At 35.8% G+C, this 13,458-nt stretch overlaps 1 protein-coding gene across 10 annotated transcripts in view; it reads left to right on the forward strand.

Annotated features, from left to right (window-relative positions):
• Positions 1-13,458, forward strand: part of WDFY3 (WD repeat and FYVE domain containing 3) — a 264,038-nt gene that overhangs the window by 202,362 nt on the left and 48,218 nt on the right. For 8 of the 10 annotated variants that reach the window (XM_027095853.1, XM_027095860.1, XM_027095863.1 and 5 more), the window contains 4 exons: positions 1,323-1,550; positions 7,637-7,690; positions 9,913-10,081; positions 12,469-12,632. In XM_027095853.1, the coding sequence (XP_026951654.1) occupies positions 1,323-1,550; positions 7,637-7,690; positions 9,913-10,081; positions 12,469-12,632 (615 nt within the window). The remainder of the gene's footprint in view (positions 1-1,322; positions 1,551-7,636; positions 7,691-9,912; positions 10,082-12,468; positions 12,633-13,458) is intronic. The other 2 variants (XM_027095857.1, XM_027095859.1) reach the window with 1 other exon arrangement.

Consider the following 13,458-nt stretch of genomic DNA (forward strand, 5'->3'; position numbering starts at 1 on the left):
ATAGAAAGACTGGAACTTCCTACAGGCAAACTGCATTAAAAAGTGACAGACTGGAGATCAGCACAGCTGAATCCTAATGACATTCACTACCAACATATTGCATGTGTCTGTTCTTAATAAAAATTAAAATATTGGAAAGATCCCTTTCTTTCATACTTAACAAGGAGACCATGAAAATGTGCATCAAAATCTCTGAGAAGTCTCTAAAATTCTAAAAAATTAAAAGATAAAGGTATTTTTTATTACAAGTGCTTGGTGATTTTGTCAGTAAGAAATATTTTCAGTGAAATCCTCTTGATGAATTCATAGTTACTCAACAACTTATTCGAAATATTTTATTTCCATGGCAGCTGAGTTATATCTTATTAAAGATTTCTGAATGATAAGCTGCTAATATTTTATGGGCATGATACTAGATACTTAGTTGTTACAGGGGATTTCCTCCTGCCAGGAACACATAAGTACTATGATGGTATCATTATAATATCAAGATTACTCCTTCAATAATCATTAGTGTTAGTTGTACAGTATAAAGGGATCTTTATTCTTAAATTGTATACTTATATTCCATGAATTATTAGATAAGCATCTAATCATTAGGTGCTTAGTTTTAAGCATCTACTGTTGAAATGTTACACATTTTGACATTTGACAAATAGAAAGAAGTTATTCCAAGTCATAAATTTCCATTTAAGTAAGGTGGTTTGGATCTATACCAGGGCCAAGTAACAATGGTTTTCCTTTAATTTTTATATGAATGTTAAGTTCCCTATCAGAGATGCATGTGTATATTCTTTACCTAAAATTATTGGAAATGTTACGGTGATTACCAGGAATCTAGTGTGTTGGCAATATTTCTTGATGTGGCTTTCTAGATTTTCTTTTATTCATGTTCTAGTAACTGTTTTACAATTGGGGGTGGGGAAGGGGTTTCATCCTTAAATTACTGTCTTTATTAACTCACACTGGACAAACCATTTCCATGTATTTTCATAAGTAATATTACCATCGTCCCTGTCCCTGAGCTACAAGTTCCTTCAGCACTCTGGTCAGGTGTACTGCACACGCTACCCTGTAGGGATCTTCCATGTATTGTATACTTGGTGCTAAAATAATCGGGCCATCACTAAAACCCCACCTTCTCACAAGATCGGCAGCTTACTTTAACCATAAATAAATGTAACTTTACTTTTATAATATTGCCTGAAATTACCTGGATTGGTTTTTGTTTCCAAAGAATAGCTTGGTTTCAAGGTACTTGTAGACTGTTCATTGTTGCTTGTGCTTTTGCTTGAAAACCAACCTGGACTCCCTCTTGTTAGCGTCAGCAAAATGCCCTGAAGTACGTGACGGAGGAGTGGTGCCAAATCGAGTACGAGCTGCTGCGGGAGCGGGGGCTCTGGGGCCCCCCTATTGGTTCCCATCTCGACAAATGGATGTTGGAGATGACGGAAGGGCCCTGCAGAATGAGGAAGAAAATGGTGCGGAATGATATGTTTTACACCCATTACCCTTACGTGCCGGAAACGGAACAAGAGACAAATGTGGCGGTGAGTGCGCAGAATTCAGCGTTTGTAGTGACGCTTCCATGTCTTTCTTCTTTTTTGTAAGCGTTTTCCCTTATTTGGTTAATTACGAAAAACACCTAATTTAGAAGATTTGATGAACTATAATAAGTTGATAATGCCAGGGTGCTGGCGGTGGAATGAAAAGGTGCAGCAGGGAGCCTTCACAGTGAAGTGGTTTGGATCTTAGACCCTGGAGCCAGCTGCCAGGTTTGAAACCTGCCTCTGCCCCTTCACTAGCTGGTGACCTTGTACCGGCCACGTTAACCTCTTCAGCTTCTGCTTTCTTTATGCCTAAAATGGAGAAAATAACAGTTCCATCTTAGAAGCTATTGGGAGGATTAAATTAATTAAAATTAATAAAGTACTTAGAATAGTGTCTGGCACAGAATAAGCACTATATAAGTGAGTGTTAATAAAATAAACATTGCCACTAAGCAATATTCTTTGAAGAAATACAGAGCACAGTTAAAGAATAATGATAGCCTGAGTGTATAGATCTTCCCATTTATATTGAGAAGCTTCATCACTGGCTCCACGGGTATAAAACGAACAACATTTGCCCCTCAAGTTCCTTTTTATTCAGACAGGTTGCCCTTCCTAAAGCCTTCATTCAGATTTTTGCACTGACCATAAAAATTTTGTCTGAAATAATCATGATCTAGGAATCATGTTTTTGTGTTCGGGAAAATACAGTCTTCCCCAATAAAGTCACTGCAAATTTGGAAGAGAAACCCTTCATGGTTTAAGTACTTTCACATACTTGACTTTAATATGATTCTCTCAACAACTGAAGAAACTAAGATTTATAAAGAAGACTTGACACATGTGTCTTCTAGTAAGTAGTTCAGATCATATAACATGAGACAACTTGCATTGTTCCAGTGTCTCTTTTTTTCCCAACCAAAACCCTGGCTCCATTTATCTTGTGCTAATTGACTATACATTTGTCCTGATGCTACTTAGAATATAGGCCTTAGACCTGCTAATATATAGTTATTTAAGTTTTTTTTTTTTTAAGATAGCTCCCTGAAGTTTACTTTTCTCAAAATTATTCCGTTCTGTCAAGAATGCCGTACTTGGGGGACTTCCCTGGTTAAGACTTCGCTTTCCAATGCAGGGGGCGTGGATTGGCTCCCTGGTCAAAGAGCTAAGATCACACATGCCTTGTGGCCAAAAACCCAAAACATATCGGGACTTCCCTGATGGCACAGTGGTTAAGAATCTGCCTGCCAATGCAGGGGACATGTGTTCGATCCTTGGTCCGGAAAGATCCCACATGCCGCAGAGCAGCTAAGCCCGTGTGCCACAACTACTGAGCCTGGGCCCTAGAGCTTGCGAGCCACAACTACTGAAGCCTGTGTGCCTAGAGCCCGTGCTCCTCAGCAAGAGAAGCCACCGCAATGAGAAGCCCATGCACCACAACGAAGAGTAGCCCCCGCTCGCCACAACTAGAGAAAGCCCGTGTGCAGCAACAAACACCCAATGCAACCAAAAATAAATAAATAAAAAATAAAGTAAAATTTTAAAACAGAAGAACAAATTCAATAAAGACTTTTAAAAAATAATAAAAATAAAATAAAAAAAGAATGCCATACTTGATAAATTTTAATTTAAAGCACTGTAATTTCTAATACTAGCACACTATGTAGAAAAAAAAATCCACCCATATTTTTGCAGCCTTTTAATAGCACCTACATTTGTCAGATCAGACTAGCAATATAATCTCTATTCTTCATCCATTTTCCCCAAATAAATAATTGAGTAAGAGTTTAAGCCTGTAGCAATTTGATAAAATATTTCTTACTGAGTCAACACTCATTCAAATTGAATCCATTCAGGGATAGGAAAATAGAAGATGTGCTCTCCTAAATACGTGGCCATTCACTATTTCTATATAACTGAGGCATATACTTTTTGAGTTACATAACTATAGTATTTTTTTTTATTGTGTCTACACCTTTCCTTCTTTATAACAGTGTCATTTGTTTTACAAAAGTATATTTGAAGTTCTGTATCAGATAAAAACAAAATAACCTATTCAGAGTCCACACTTACAACCTTAATATCATTAGCATTTTACCTAAGCCAAGGAGTTCATCAGTCTGTGAAATCTAAACAGACAGTCTCAGAAATAAGTATGAACCATACGGAACTTTTTTTTTTTTTTTAAACCAGATGGGTTACATATTGGGAAATACAAGGCAGTCAAGAAATGTTAGAGATACGTTTACAAAAAAGGAAAAAGCAGGTGGGAAGGGGAGATGATTACAGATTGTAGAATTCATGCTGCTACTTAAGTTCATGCACAAGTCAAGGTTAATCTGCTATGATGAAGTTTTCTGAATGAATAATGATTTTGGTGTTGCTCGTTCAAACTCTTTTGTAAATTTGAAACCCCATTAAATGTCCACTTTTTTTCTTATGGAATATGCAGTCTGGCAATATCAACAGCAAAGAAAATTCCAAAAAGTAGAGCAGCTGCTATCCCACTAACTTCTGTTGTGAAATCAAAAAAGGAGAGCAGATATTTAACGAAGCACAGTGAGCCTTGGTAGTCTGCAGAGCGGTCACTTGCAGTTTCCTGTATGTCTCATGACAGCCCTCTGAAGTATAATTATATTATTATCCCAATTCCACAGATGATAAATAGAAGCCTAGAAAATTAAGGAACACCTTCTAGGTCATGCTAAGTACTGGAGCAAGATATAATGACTATAGATTGACAGTTCCTCAGACGTTCCTCACTCTTGAAAAAGGATTCCAATCTTTGGTGGTTTTGAGAAGTTGTCAGTGGACAGTGAATTTCTTCCAGACAGAACCACATATTGGGTTGGCCAAAAAGCTCGTGTGGGTTTTTCCGTAATGTCTTATGGAAAAACCTACACGAACTTTTTGGCCAACCCAATACTAGGTTTTGTCTCTCTAATGCTAAAGAATATCTAGAACTTAATGTTGAGTGAATGGACTTACCAGCACGCCTTCTTCCTAAGTTAGAGTTTATCCATTGCTTCCCATTCAGCATGCTTATAGAATTTTCCTAATTATTTTTCCACTAAAAAGGGCTAGAGTCAAATTTTATGGGGTGTGAAGTTTATATAACTTGGGGAGGCACTATAAGAAAAAGAGTACAAAATTATGAATACAAAATTACTAGGGCCCCACTTCCAGGACTTTGAAAGGAGCCCATGGGAAGTGACGGCTGTTGAGGTATATGCTTCATTAATTTCACCATAAATCCTCCTGTGGTCTGAGCTGTATTAAATATTGCCTCCCAGAGTTAGAGATCAGTCACGTCTTCCCTTTCAGCTCCCATAAACGTGTTGCCCTCCTTGCACCCATGTTTATAAAATATATAGGCAGTACTTTTTGCGACGTTACAGGTATTTCAGGTATAACAGGTACAAACTGAAAATTGCTTTTAAGGCCTTTTGATAGGTAAAACAGGCTTTGCCAGGAGTAAGGACAAATGATTTGATCTTTGCTTTATTTATGAAGAACAATTATTGTTTTAAGTAAAATTTAAATCTTTAGGCCTCTTAATTGAACTAAGAAATAGAGTGATGATTTAAAAGTTATTTCTTGTTTTAAAATCTTTGATGTGTTAGAATCAAGTGATTATTTCTTTAGTTATTAAAGTTTTATTTCTTAAACCTGGATAATGCTACATACTGTATTAAAAAATAGCTTACCCTTTATTATTAGTTTTGAATTTTATTTTTAAATTAGTTGTTTATTTATAGAATGTAGAACATATGTGAGTGTTTCATTTGCCACCGACTTAAAAGCCTTGAAAGTTTATCAACTAAAATTGTTTTAATGAGAACAACAATATTTTTTTTGTCCTGAGAAAAGTTATGTACATGTGGAAAATTCTCCTATCTCACAAAAAAATAATTTATCCCCTTTGCACAGGGACTTTCCTTAGGGGACCATTTTCAAAACTAAAATAGCTATACTGAATTGCACTGTAATTCTGTATTTTAAGTGGTAGTATTAGTTATAAATATTAAGATGTGAGCCTGGGATATGATGAAAATACAAAATATGGTTGTTTTTAAGCAGTTGTCTAATTACTCTGAATCCTAAGGAATGAGACTAAAATTCCATATCTTGCCATTTAAGAAGTTATATTTAAGTACTAAAACCAGGTTTTAGTTCTGTAATCCCCTTATTTTCACAGAATAATAATCACAGAATAATAATCTCAAACAAATTGACTATTCTTTGCAAATATCATTGGGGCAAAGACCTCACCGTTTCCTGTTAATGTTGGGTTGGACTGCTTGGGGCAGAAGGGTAAATGACTTACCTGAAGTTCCTTTTCTAATTAAGGGAGTCTCATGTGGGTGCCTCCACATATATTTTTATATAATATATAGATATCACAGGACTCATAGGAGCTAAGCAACTCATTCAAGAAATTCCATTGCCAGCAATATAGAAAAATTGGAAGTAAAGGGAATATAAAATTATTTTCTACAAATTCTGACTTTGAAAAATTTAGGTTTCTATATAAACATAATTATAATAATAATTCAGTTATAAAAGTTTAAAGAGCGCTATGATAATACTAAAATTATTAGTATAACATATATCTTCGCTAATGCATGTTGTACCTTTTAGTAAAATAAGATCCTCAGTCAGTAAGTGGTTCAGTGAGCAAATATGTATTAAACTAGCACTGTGCCCTGTGCTGCAGGGAAAATACAATTGTGTACATGTCAGACCCTGCCCACATTCTGGTTGGGGATATATAGTGGACATCAGAATTGGGTTTGACAATAGTAATTGGTCATTTTGCTATATTGGTTTATCACATATCTATCCAGTGATCCACCTTGTTTTTTTATTAATTTCAAAATGAGTTGCAGAGTCAGTACCCTTCACCCCTAAATACTTCCCCATGCATATCAATAGAGTTCAACATTTGTTCATAATTCTTTTTTATTGACATAAATTTTAATATATTGAAATATATAAATTCTAAGTGTACCGTTCAGTAAGTTTTAACAAATGTGTAGTAATACTCATGTAACCCAAATCTTTACCAAGATTGAGAACATAGATGTATATTTTCAAGATTATCCTTCAACATAAGGTATGCTTTTAAAAGTTTGCTTTTAAGGAGAGAGGTTTATTAAAACCATATTAAGTATTTGAAAGTATGCCCAGTAGTTCAATGTTTGTTTTGCCAGGGGAAGCAAACATCTGTAAAAGCATTTTGCTTGCTCATATTTACTCTAGGGAAAGGTACTAGAAGTCATCTCCAGGTACAAACTGTGAAAAGGAAGAAAAATTGGAATGATTCTTGGATGTGTTACTGTCTGTCTGTAGCTGTCTGTGTGTTTACACGCACAAGTCACACACTCCAGCTCAACAGATACTGCCTTCTTGTTAGTCGAGATTTTATTGAGAATAAAATATAGAGTAACTACCTAATTCTTTAGAAAGTAATTTTTACAAAAACTTTTGGTTTGGAAGGTGATGATCCAGGCTTCCTTCTGCTTTCAGCCTTTCTGAGGTCATAGCTGTGAAGGTAGCAAAGGAAATAGGTCCTTGGGCTTTTAGGGGAAGGTGTTTTTTCACTAACAAGCACTTAGTGATTTCTGTGGTATGGGATATTGCAGATAATAGTTTAAACCAGTTGCTTCTGTTACAAAACAGATCTAGGGATAAACACAGTAAAAGGTAGGTGGAAGGTGATAGCTAGCACTAGGTTCTATTATCTGGTTTTCTGTTTTTTCCTTTGAAGCCATATAAAGAGGTGCCTGTAAATCATCCATGACACTGGCAGCCTGTGGTGAAGTTTTGTCTCTGTGATTTTTAAGTTTGTCCTGTTCAGTAGCCTTGAGAATTTTAGTGTAGTTTCTTTTACTTTAAAACTACTTTGGATAAGTGAGAAAATAATCACAAGATGCTAAGTGATTATTTCAAGCAGCTTAGGATATCATATTAATTTTGTGTGAGTGTATCTTCCATATTCCATACAGTCCTCAAGAATATTTTATTTTTGTGTTGTTCTTTGTTATTTTTTTCTGATGTGTCTATACTTAATACCCTGTTTTCAGTCTGAGATCCCAAGTAAACAGCCTGAGACACCCGATGATATCATTCCTCAAAAGGTAAAACACAAAATACCATAAAAGAATGCAAAATACTTGCAGTTTTGGTTTTTTTCCTTTGTGTTATTTTGTTTTGTTTTATTTTGTTTTATTTTAGTGCATGGTAGACTAGACTAACCTAAAGGGTTGACTTTCGATTTGTTGTTTCTATAAGTTCCTTAGAGTTGAAAAGTGAATTTCATTCATGCTGAGAGATGTCCTCGTCTCTCTTGCTTTGTTCTGATTAGCTTTGTAGGGTCTGTATGTTGCTCACTAACAGGCTGAGTATTCACTGCTCTCACCATGAAATGTGTACTGCTTCACACTTAAACTAACAAGTCCCAAGGCATGTTAGTAATGGGCAGCCTGACACTACCAACTTTTTTTTTCAATTACTCATTTAATTCTTCTAGATATTAAACAGTATATATTTTGAGAATGCAGGTGTATTCTCTTTTAAAATTACTTTTTCAATCAGAAGGAACTAAATGGAAACTAAGCATATATGACCACTTTTTAAAATACAATTTTAATTTATTTTAATTAATTTAAATTTATATAATTGTTTTCTTTTTCCAGAAGGATTCAGTACATAATAAAGTAAAAAAAAAAAAAAAATGCAGTTCAGAAATGTCACAGAAATATACCTCAAAATATTTAAGGGAAAATGCTTATAGTTCCAAGTTTAAGTCAGGTATGAAGTCAGTAACCAAGATGTTGTCCCACATCTGTTAATTCATTGTCTTGCCCATCACTAACTATGCTTTCATCTTTTTAAAAATGAACAGTTATGAGCTGAAGATAATTGTTAGATCTCATGTAGAGAATTGTTATAGTACAAAATTTACTACCCTGCTTTCATTTCAAAAATATTGCAGTATTATTAGTTGGTTCATCAGATCCTTCCTTCCATAACTGTAATTTTTTTAAATAGCATTTCAGTACTTTCCTGTGTTATGTATTTCAGTTTCCATTTGCTGCATATCATTCATCAAGGTAGCTTGCAGCTCTCTTCATTCTCTAACTTTATACCTGAAGTTAAAAGAAGGGTAATGGTGGCTTGAGTTAGGCATCTTTTCATCTCAAAATTGGTTCAGTATTTTAGTCTAAATATTCCTGTTGGACACTTGTTTTCTACTTTAGTTGAAAATCATTTTTTTAAAAAAGGTCTTGCTTAAAATAAGCATTATTGTAGACAATACATATAACTACCTGAGTCGAAGAGTTAGGCTGATAGAATACTTTCAATTAGACATTCATAGGAAAAGAAAGGTAAGATAATGTTTAGAAAGGGAAGGTCTTTAAGCATGTTTCAAACCCTGTCGTTTTCTTAATTGTTAATTTAAAGTCTGGGTCTCATTATGATCAACGTGTATACATATAAATTTTTCCCTATGGTTTTACATTTTTGTAGGAAATTTTAGACCTTAATTTTTCATTAACTATTGTTTTAAGAAAAAAAAACTTTGGGTCAATTGGAGAACCTGTTTTTAGGATAAAAATTATTCTGAAAAGGAAATGCTCTTGTATCATACACCAAAAAGGTAAATCTTTTCTAATGTTTCTACATAATTAATTTCTTCTTCAAAATGGACTTATATGTTCTTGATATACTCATTTAGTTAGTAAGTTTATGGATCACATTCTTTTACACACAAACAACAGGATGTTTTAGCAAATTAGACATACCAGCTCGGAGTGGCAGGCCAACCAAACAGTGTCATCTGGCCTGAAGTCGGTCGATTCCATATTGGGTCAGGACTCTCTGAAGGTTTGGGCCATTTCCAGAGTTCCAGAGAGACATGGGAATATGGGAACAGGGCAGTTCTGGGTCCCTACCTCCAAATATCTGAAGTAAACACTCACACAGGTAATTCCAACTGAATGGATGGCCCTTTAGGCCTATTTACTTGGGGTGGAAGCAAGGTTTCAGGCTCCTCAGAAACTAGACATCCCCTTGCAACTTGATACTCTCCGACACTGGGCATTCTCTCTACTGTACTGATGCATCAGTAAGGCTGTACTATACTAACATGGAAACATTTGGCTAAAGATGATGTGTTTCTTTTTTCGGGAGGAACAAAACTTCTAATATTGTTGTTTTATATATATATTTTTTAAATCAGTGCAATTTAAAAATAGAGAAACTTAACCCAAAAGACTGTGGATTTACCCTGTATAAATACAGTCTATTAATTCTTGAAGATAAATTATCTGAGTCCTTTCCCTTTGTTGTTTCTTAGAAACCTGCTCGATACAGAAGAGCTGTAAGTTATGACAGTAAAGAATACTACAAGCGACTAGCCTCTGGCAACCCAGCCATTGTCCAAGATGCCATCGTAGAGAGTTCGGAAGGTGAAGCTACTCAACAAGAACCAGAGCATGGTGAAGACACTATTGCTAAAGTCAAAGGTCAGCCTTCCTCTCTGATTTTAATTAAAAACCATTTGGGAGCATTCCTTTTACTTGAATCTATATGAAAATATTAGCAACTATAAACAGTAGGGTCAACCTAAAAGTATCCGTACATATTTTACTATCACATCCTTCTTAAAGATTGATTTCTATATCAGAACTAAAGAGACTGTCTCTTCTTTATTGCCTACAGATGAATGTAATGTGCCTGTTGGCTTGATAATTTTTTTTCACTGTATCTGGCAGAATTCTCAGTGGTGCCTGATATTTAAGTTAAGGCCCTGAAAACTAAATAAATATATATAAAACTAAAACAACCACTAAATGTGTCATTAGTGCATGTTGGCTAACAGTAAGAAATAATGGTCTTTCTTCTAATGAGCTAAGACAGATTATTCCAAAGCTATACTCTATGAGCCTAGAAAGACATGCATATGGTGATGAATTGGACTAAAATGGCCATGGACTTTTTGATTTGTACTTCTGCATATGTGTGCCCCCTGCCCTCTTGCTACAGCTTCTTTGTGATCTGGACCTACCCAGTCTTGAAGATACTGGTCAAACTGTCCTCCTCTGAAGGCTTTTCCAACTCCGCTGTCCTCCAGTAGCACTTTGCTCATATCTTTTATAGCAGTTTCAGTGATTTCTTTCACTGATTTATGTTTTCCTAAATTATAAGTTTCTCAGAGGCAGAGATTATTTCTCCTCTTACTCTATAGATTTTGGCACATGCCTGGCACAAAATGGGAATTCAGTCAATATTCAATAAGTAAATCAGTACATTGTTTTAATTTTTTAAGCCTCTGATTTATCATAAATTCAAAAGTCTTGGCGTAGTCTATAGATAAAACCCTAGAATATAAATTAAGAACTCTAAATTAAAAATTATTTTCAGATCTCATTGATAAAAAACTAACAGTATATGACCATGTCAACAAAAAAATTTATCTGCTGTTGTGATCGGTTTCTCCTATTACATTATACCTGTTCTATCCTGTGATAACTATGAATTACTAAAGATTTCATAATCCATCTAACATTTTCATAGAATCACTGAAACTTTTATTAGTTGAACAAAGTTTTCAGCCTTATCATTTCTTGACACTGCATCAGCAAAGTTATTGAGATGGGTCCAAAGTTGTATTTCCTGGCTATAACCAAGGTGTATAATTCACAGAGTTTGTGATGTCTTGTGTTTGGGTCATTGGCATTTAACTTCTCTTGGCCTCATTTTCCTAATGTCTAATTGAGCTAAAACCACAAATTTTGGTGTCACTACTATGATATGCAAGATGCTATGCTAGACATAGAGTTGGAGGTTTTGATTCGTCAAACTAAAAATAAAGCAGCTGGAAGCTTTTCGCCTTGTGGATATTCTCAGCAAGACTTGATCTTTCTTGTTTATTTATTATACTCTTTCACATGTGAAAATGAGGTTCTTCCCAAGGCAGGGCAGAACCTCTGATAACTTGTGTTCAAAGGCTAGGATTCTAAGAGGCTGATTTACGTTTATCCAAAATTCTTAGTGTAACTATCGTTGGTAGATACAACATTACTTTTTTTGGTACAGAACTAAAGAATATGAAATTAAATGTGAGATTTAGAGTTTATTTTGAGTGCTTCCCATACTCTGGGTTACCAGTGGTTACTTTCATCAGCTGATTTTAATTTCATCTGTGATTATCAATAAAATTATCAAAATGTAGGCAGTAAAATGATAACTTATATGGCACATTAAATTGTCTGGCCCTATATTTTTAAAAGAATTGTTTTCTTATTCTTTATGACCTGATGATTTAATCAAATTCATTCATGTATGAATGACCATACTGCCACTTGTAATATGAGTCTTGAAGTAGTCCTCATGGGCCCTCCAAGTAGGTGGAATCTCTTATAATCATGTTTATAACTTGCTGTCCTAATTTTTGTTTCTGATAATGACTGATCATTTATTGAGGATATCCCCTCAATGACACCTGCCCATTAGCACCACCACTTTTACCATTAATTATGATAAGACCTCTGTTTATCATCATCATCTGACACTTACTGAGAATTTACTATTTATTATGCATGATACTAAACACTTTACATGAATTACCTCATTTAGTCCTCCAACAATCCTCCTGGTATCCATGATAGATAGTATTCTTGTCCCGGTTTTATAGATGAGAAACTGAGGTTCAGAGGGGACAAATAATACTCCAGGGTCATGCAGCTGTTTAACTCCAGAGCCTGTGCTGTTGACCACTGAACTGTGCTGCCTCCCCATACCTTTCAGAACTATCTCAAATTGGAAATGTAGAGGAGGGACTACATGAGACTAAACGGCTCTCAAATGACCCCAGCAAGACCACATGACCCTCTTGGCTCTTACCCTGCAGGACTGGTCAAGCCGCCTCTAAAACGGTCTCGATCTGCACCTGATGGAGGAGATGAGGAGACCCAGGAGCAGCTACAAGACCAGATTGCTGAGGGTAGCTCTATAGAAGAGGAGGAGAAGACGGACAACGCCACCCTGCTGCGCCTATTAGAAGAGGGAGAAAAGGTACCTTACTTCTGAAAAGGAGGGATTGTATTAAGTGGTTTGTTTCCATTTTACAAGACTAGTTGAAGGGTATTTATCTGGCAGCCAAAGGTAAGTATTTTAGCCTCTGCAGTGAAATCAGTATTAGGTGCCCTTTTGGGTTCAACACTCTGCGTCTTTCATCTGTAGGGTTTTCTGACCTCTCTGAACACGCTGAACAGCAAGAAGTTGCATCAGATATAGTATTAACAGTTGACACCTAGTTCACTGTCTTCCTCTAAACCCTTCATTAGGCTGCAACTCTTGCCATAATTCTCGTTTCAAACCCATGTACACAACCCATTCGGTAATTTGGCCCTGTATTTTTTCCTATACCTCTGTAATTCCAGTAACCACACAAGCAACTTCAACTAGCCCATCATCCCCAGCCTTGTACTTAACCCCTGCTTTGCTTCATTCACAAAAGACTGCTTTGCCTTCCTGTTTCTCTCAGCCTCTTATACCCTGCGACCCCTCCAGGCTCACTTTACTGACTCTGCCATGTAGCCTGAGCCCCCTGCATTTTGTCCCTTGCATTTTGTCCTTGCAGTTCGGTACATCCATGATATTTCTTTACTCTGCGCTTTACTCATTGTGTTCTCTGCCTAAATGCCCCTCTTTCCATCACTTGCATAACCTCTGTCCTAGTAACTCCCATTTGATCAACATCATTTATCTGGATGTCTTTAATGCTCACACAGAGGAAGCTTTCCTTCACTGTCTTGCCAGCTCAGGCTTAGTTAGACACCCTCCTCTATGCTTTTATAGCACCTTATATATATCACTCATTTTATCATGTTATTATTAT

This window comes from Aethalodelphis obliquidens, unplaced genomic scaffold (assembly GCF_003676395.1).
Source record: "Aethalodelphis obliquidens isolate GAN/ISIS:26980383/991018 unplaced genomic scaffold, ASM367639v1 scaffold95, whole genome shotgun sequence".
NCBI lineage: Eukaryota > Metazoa > Chordata > Mammalia > Artiodactyla > Delphinidae > Aethalodelphis > Aethalodelphis obliquidens.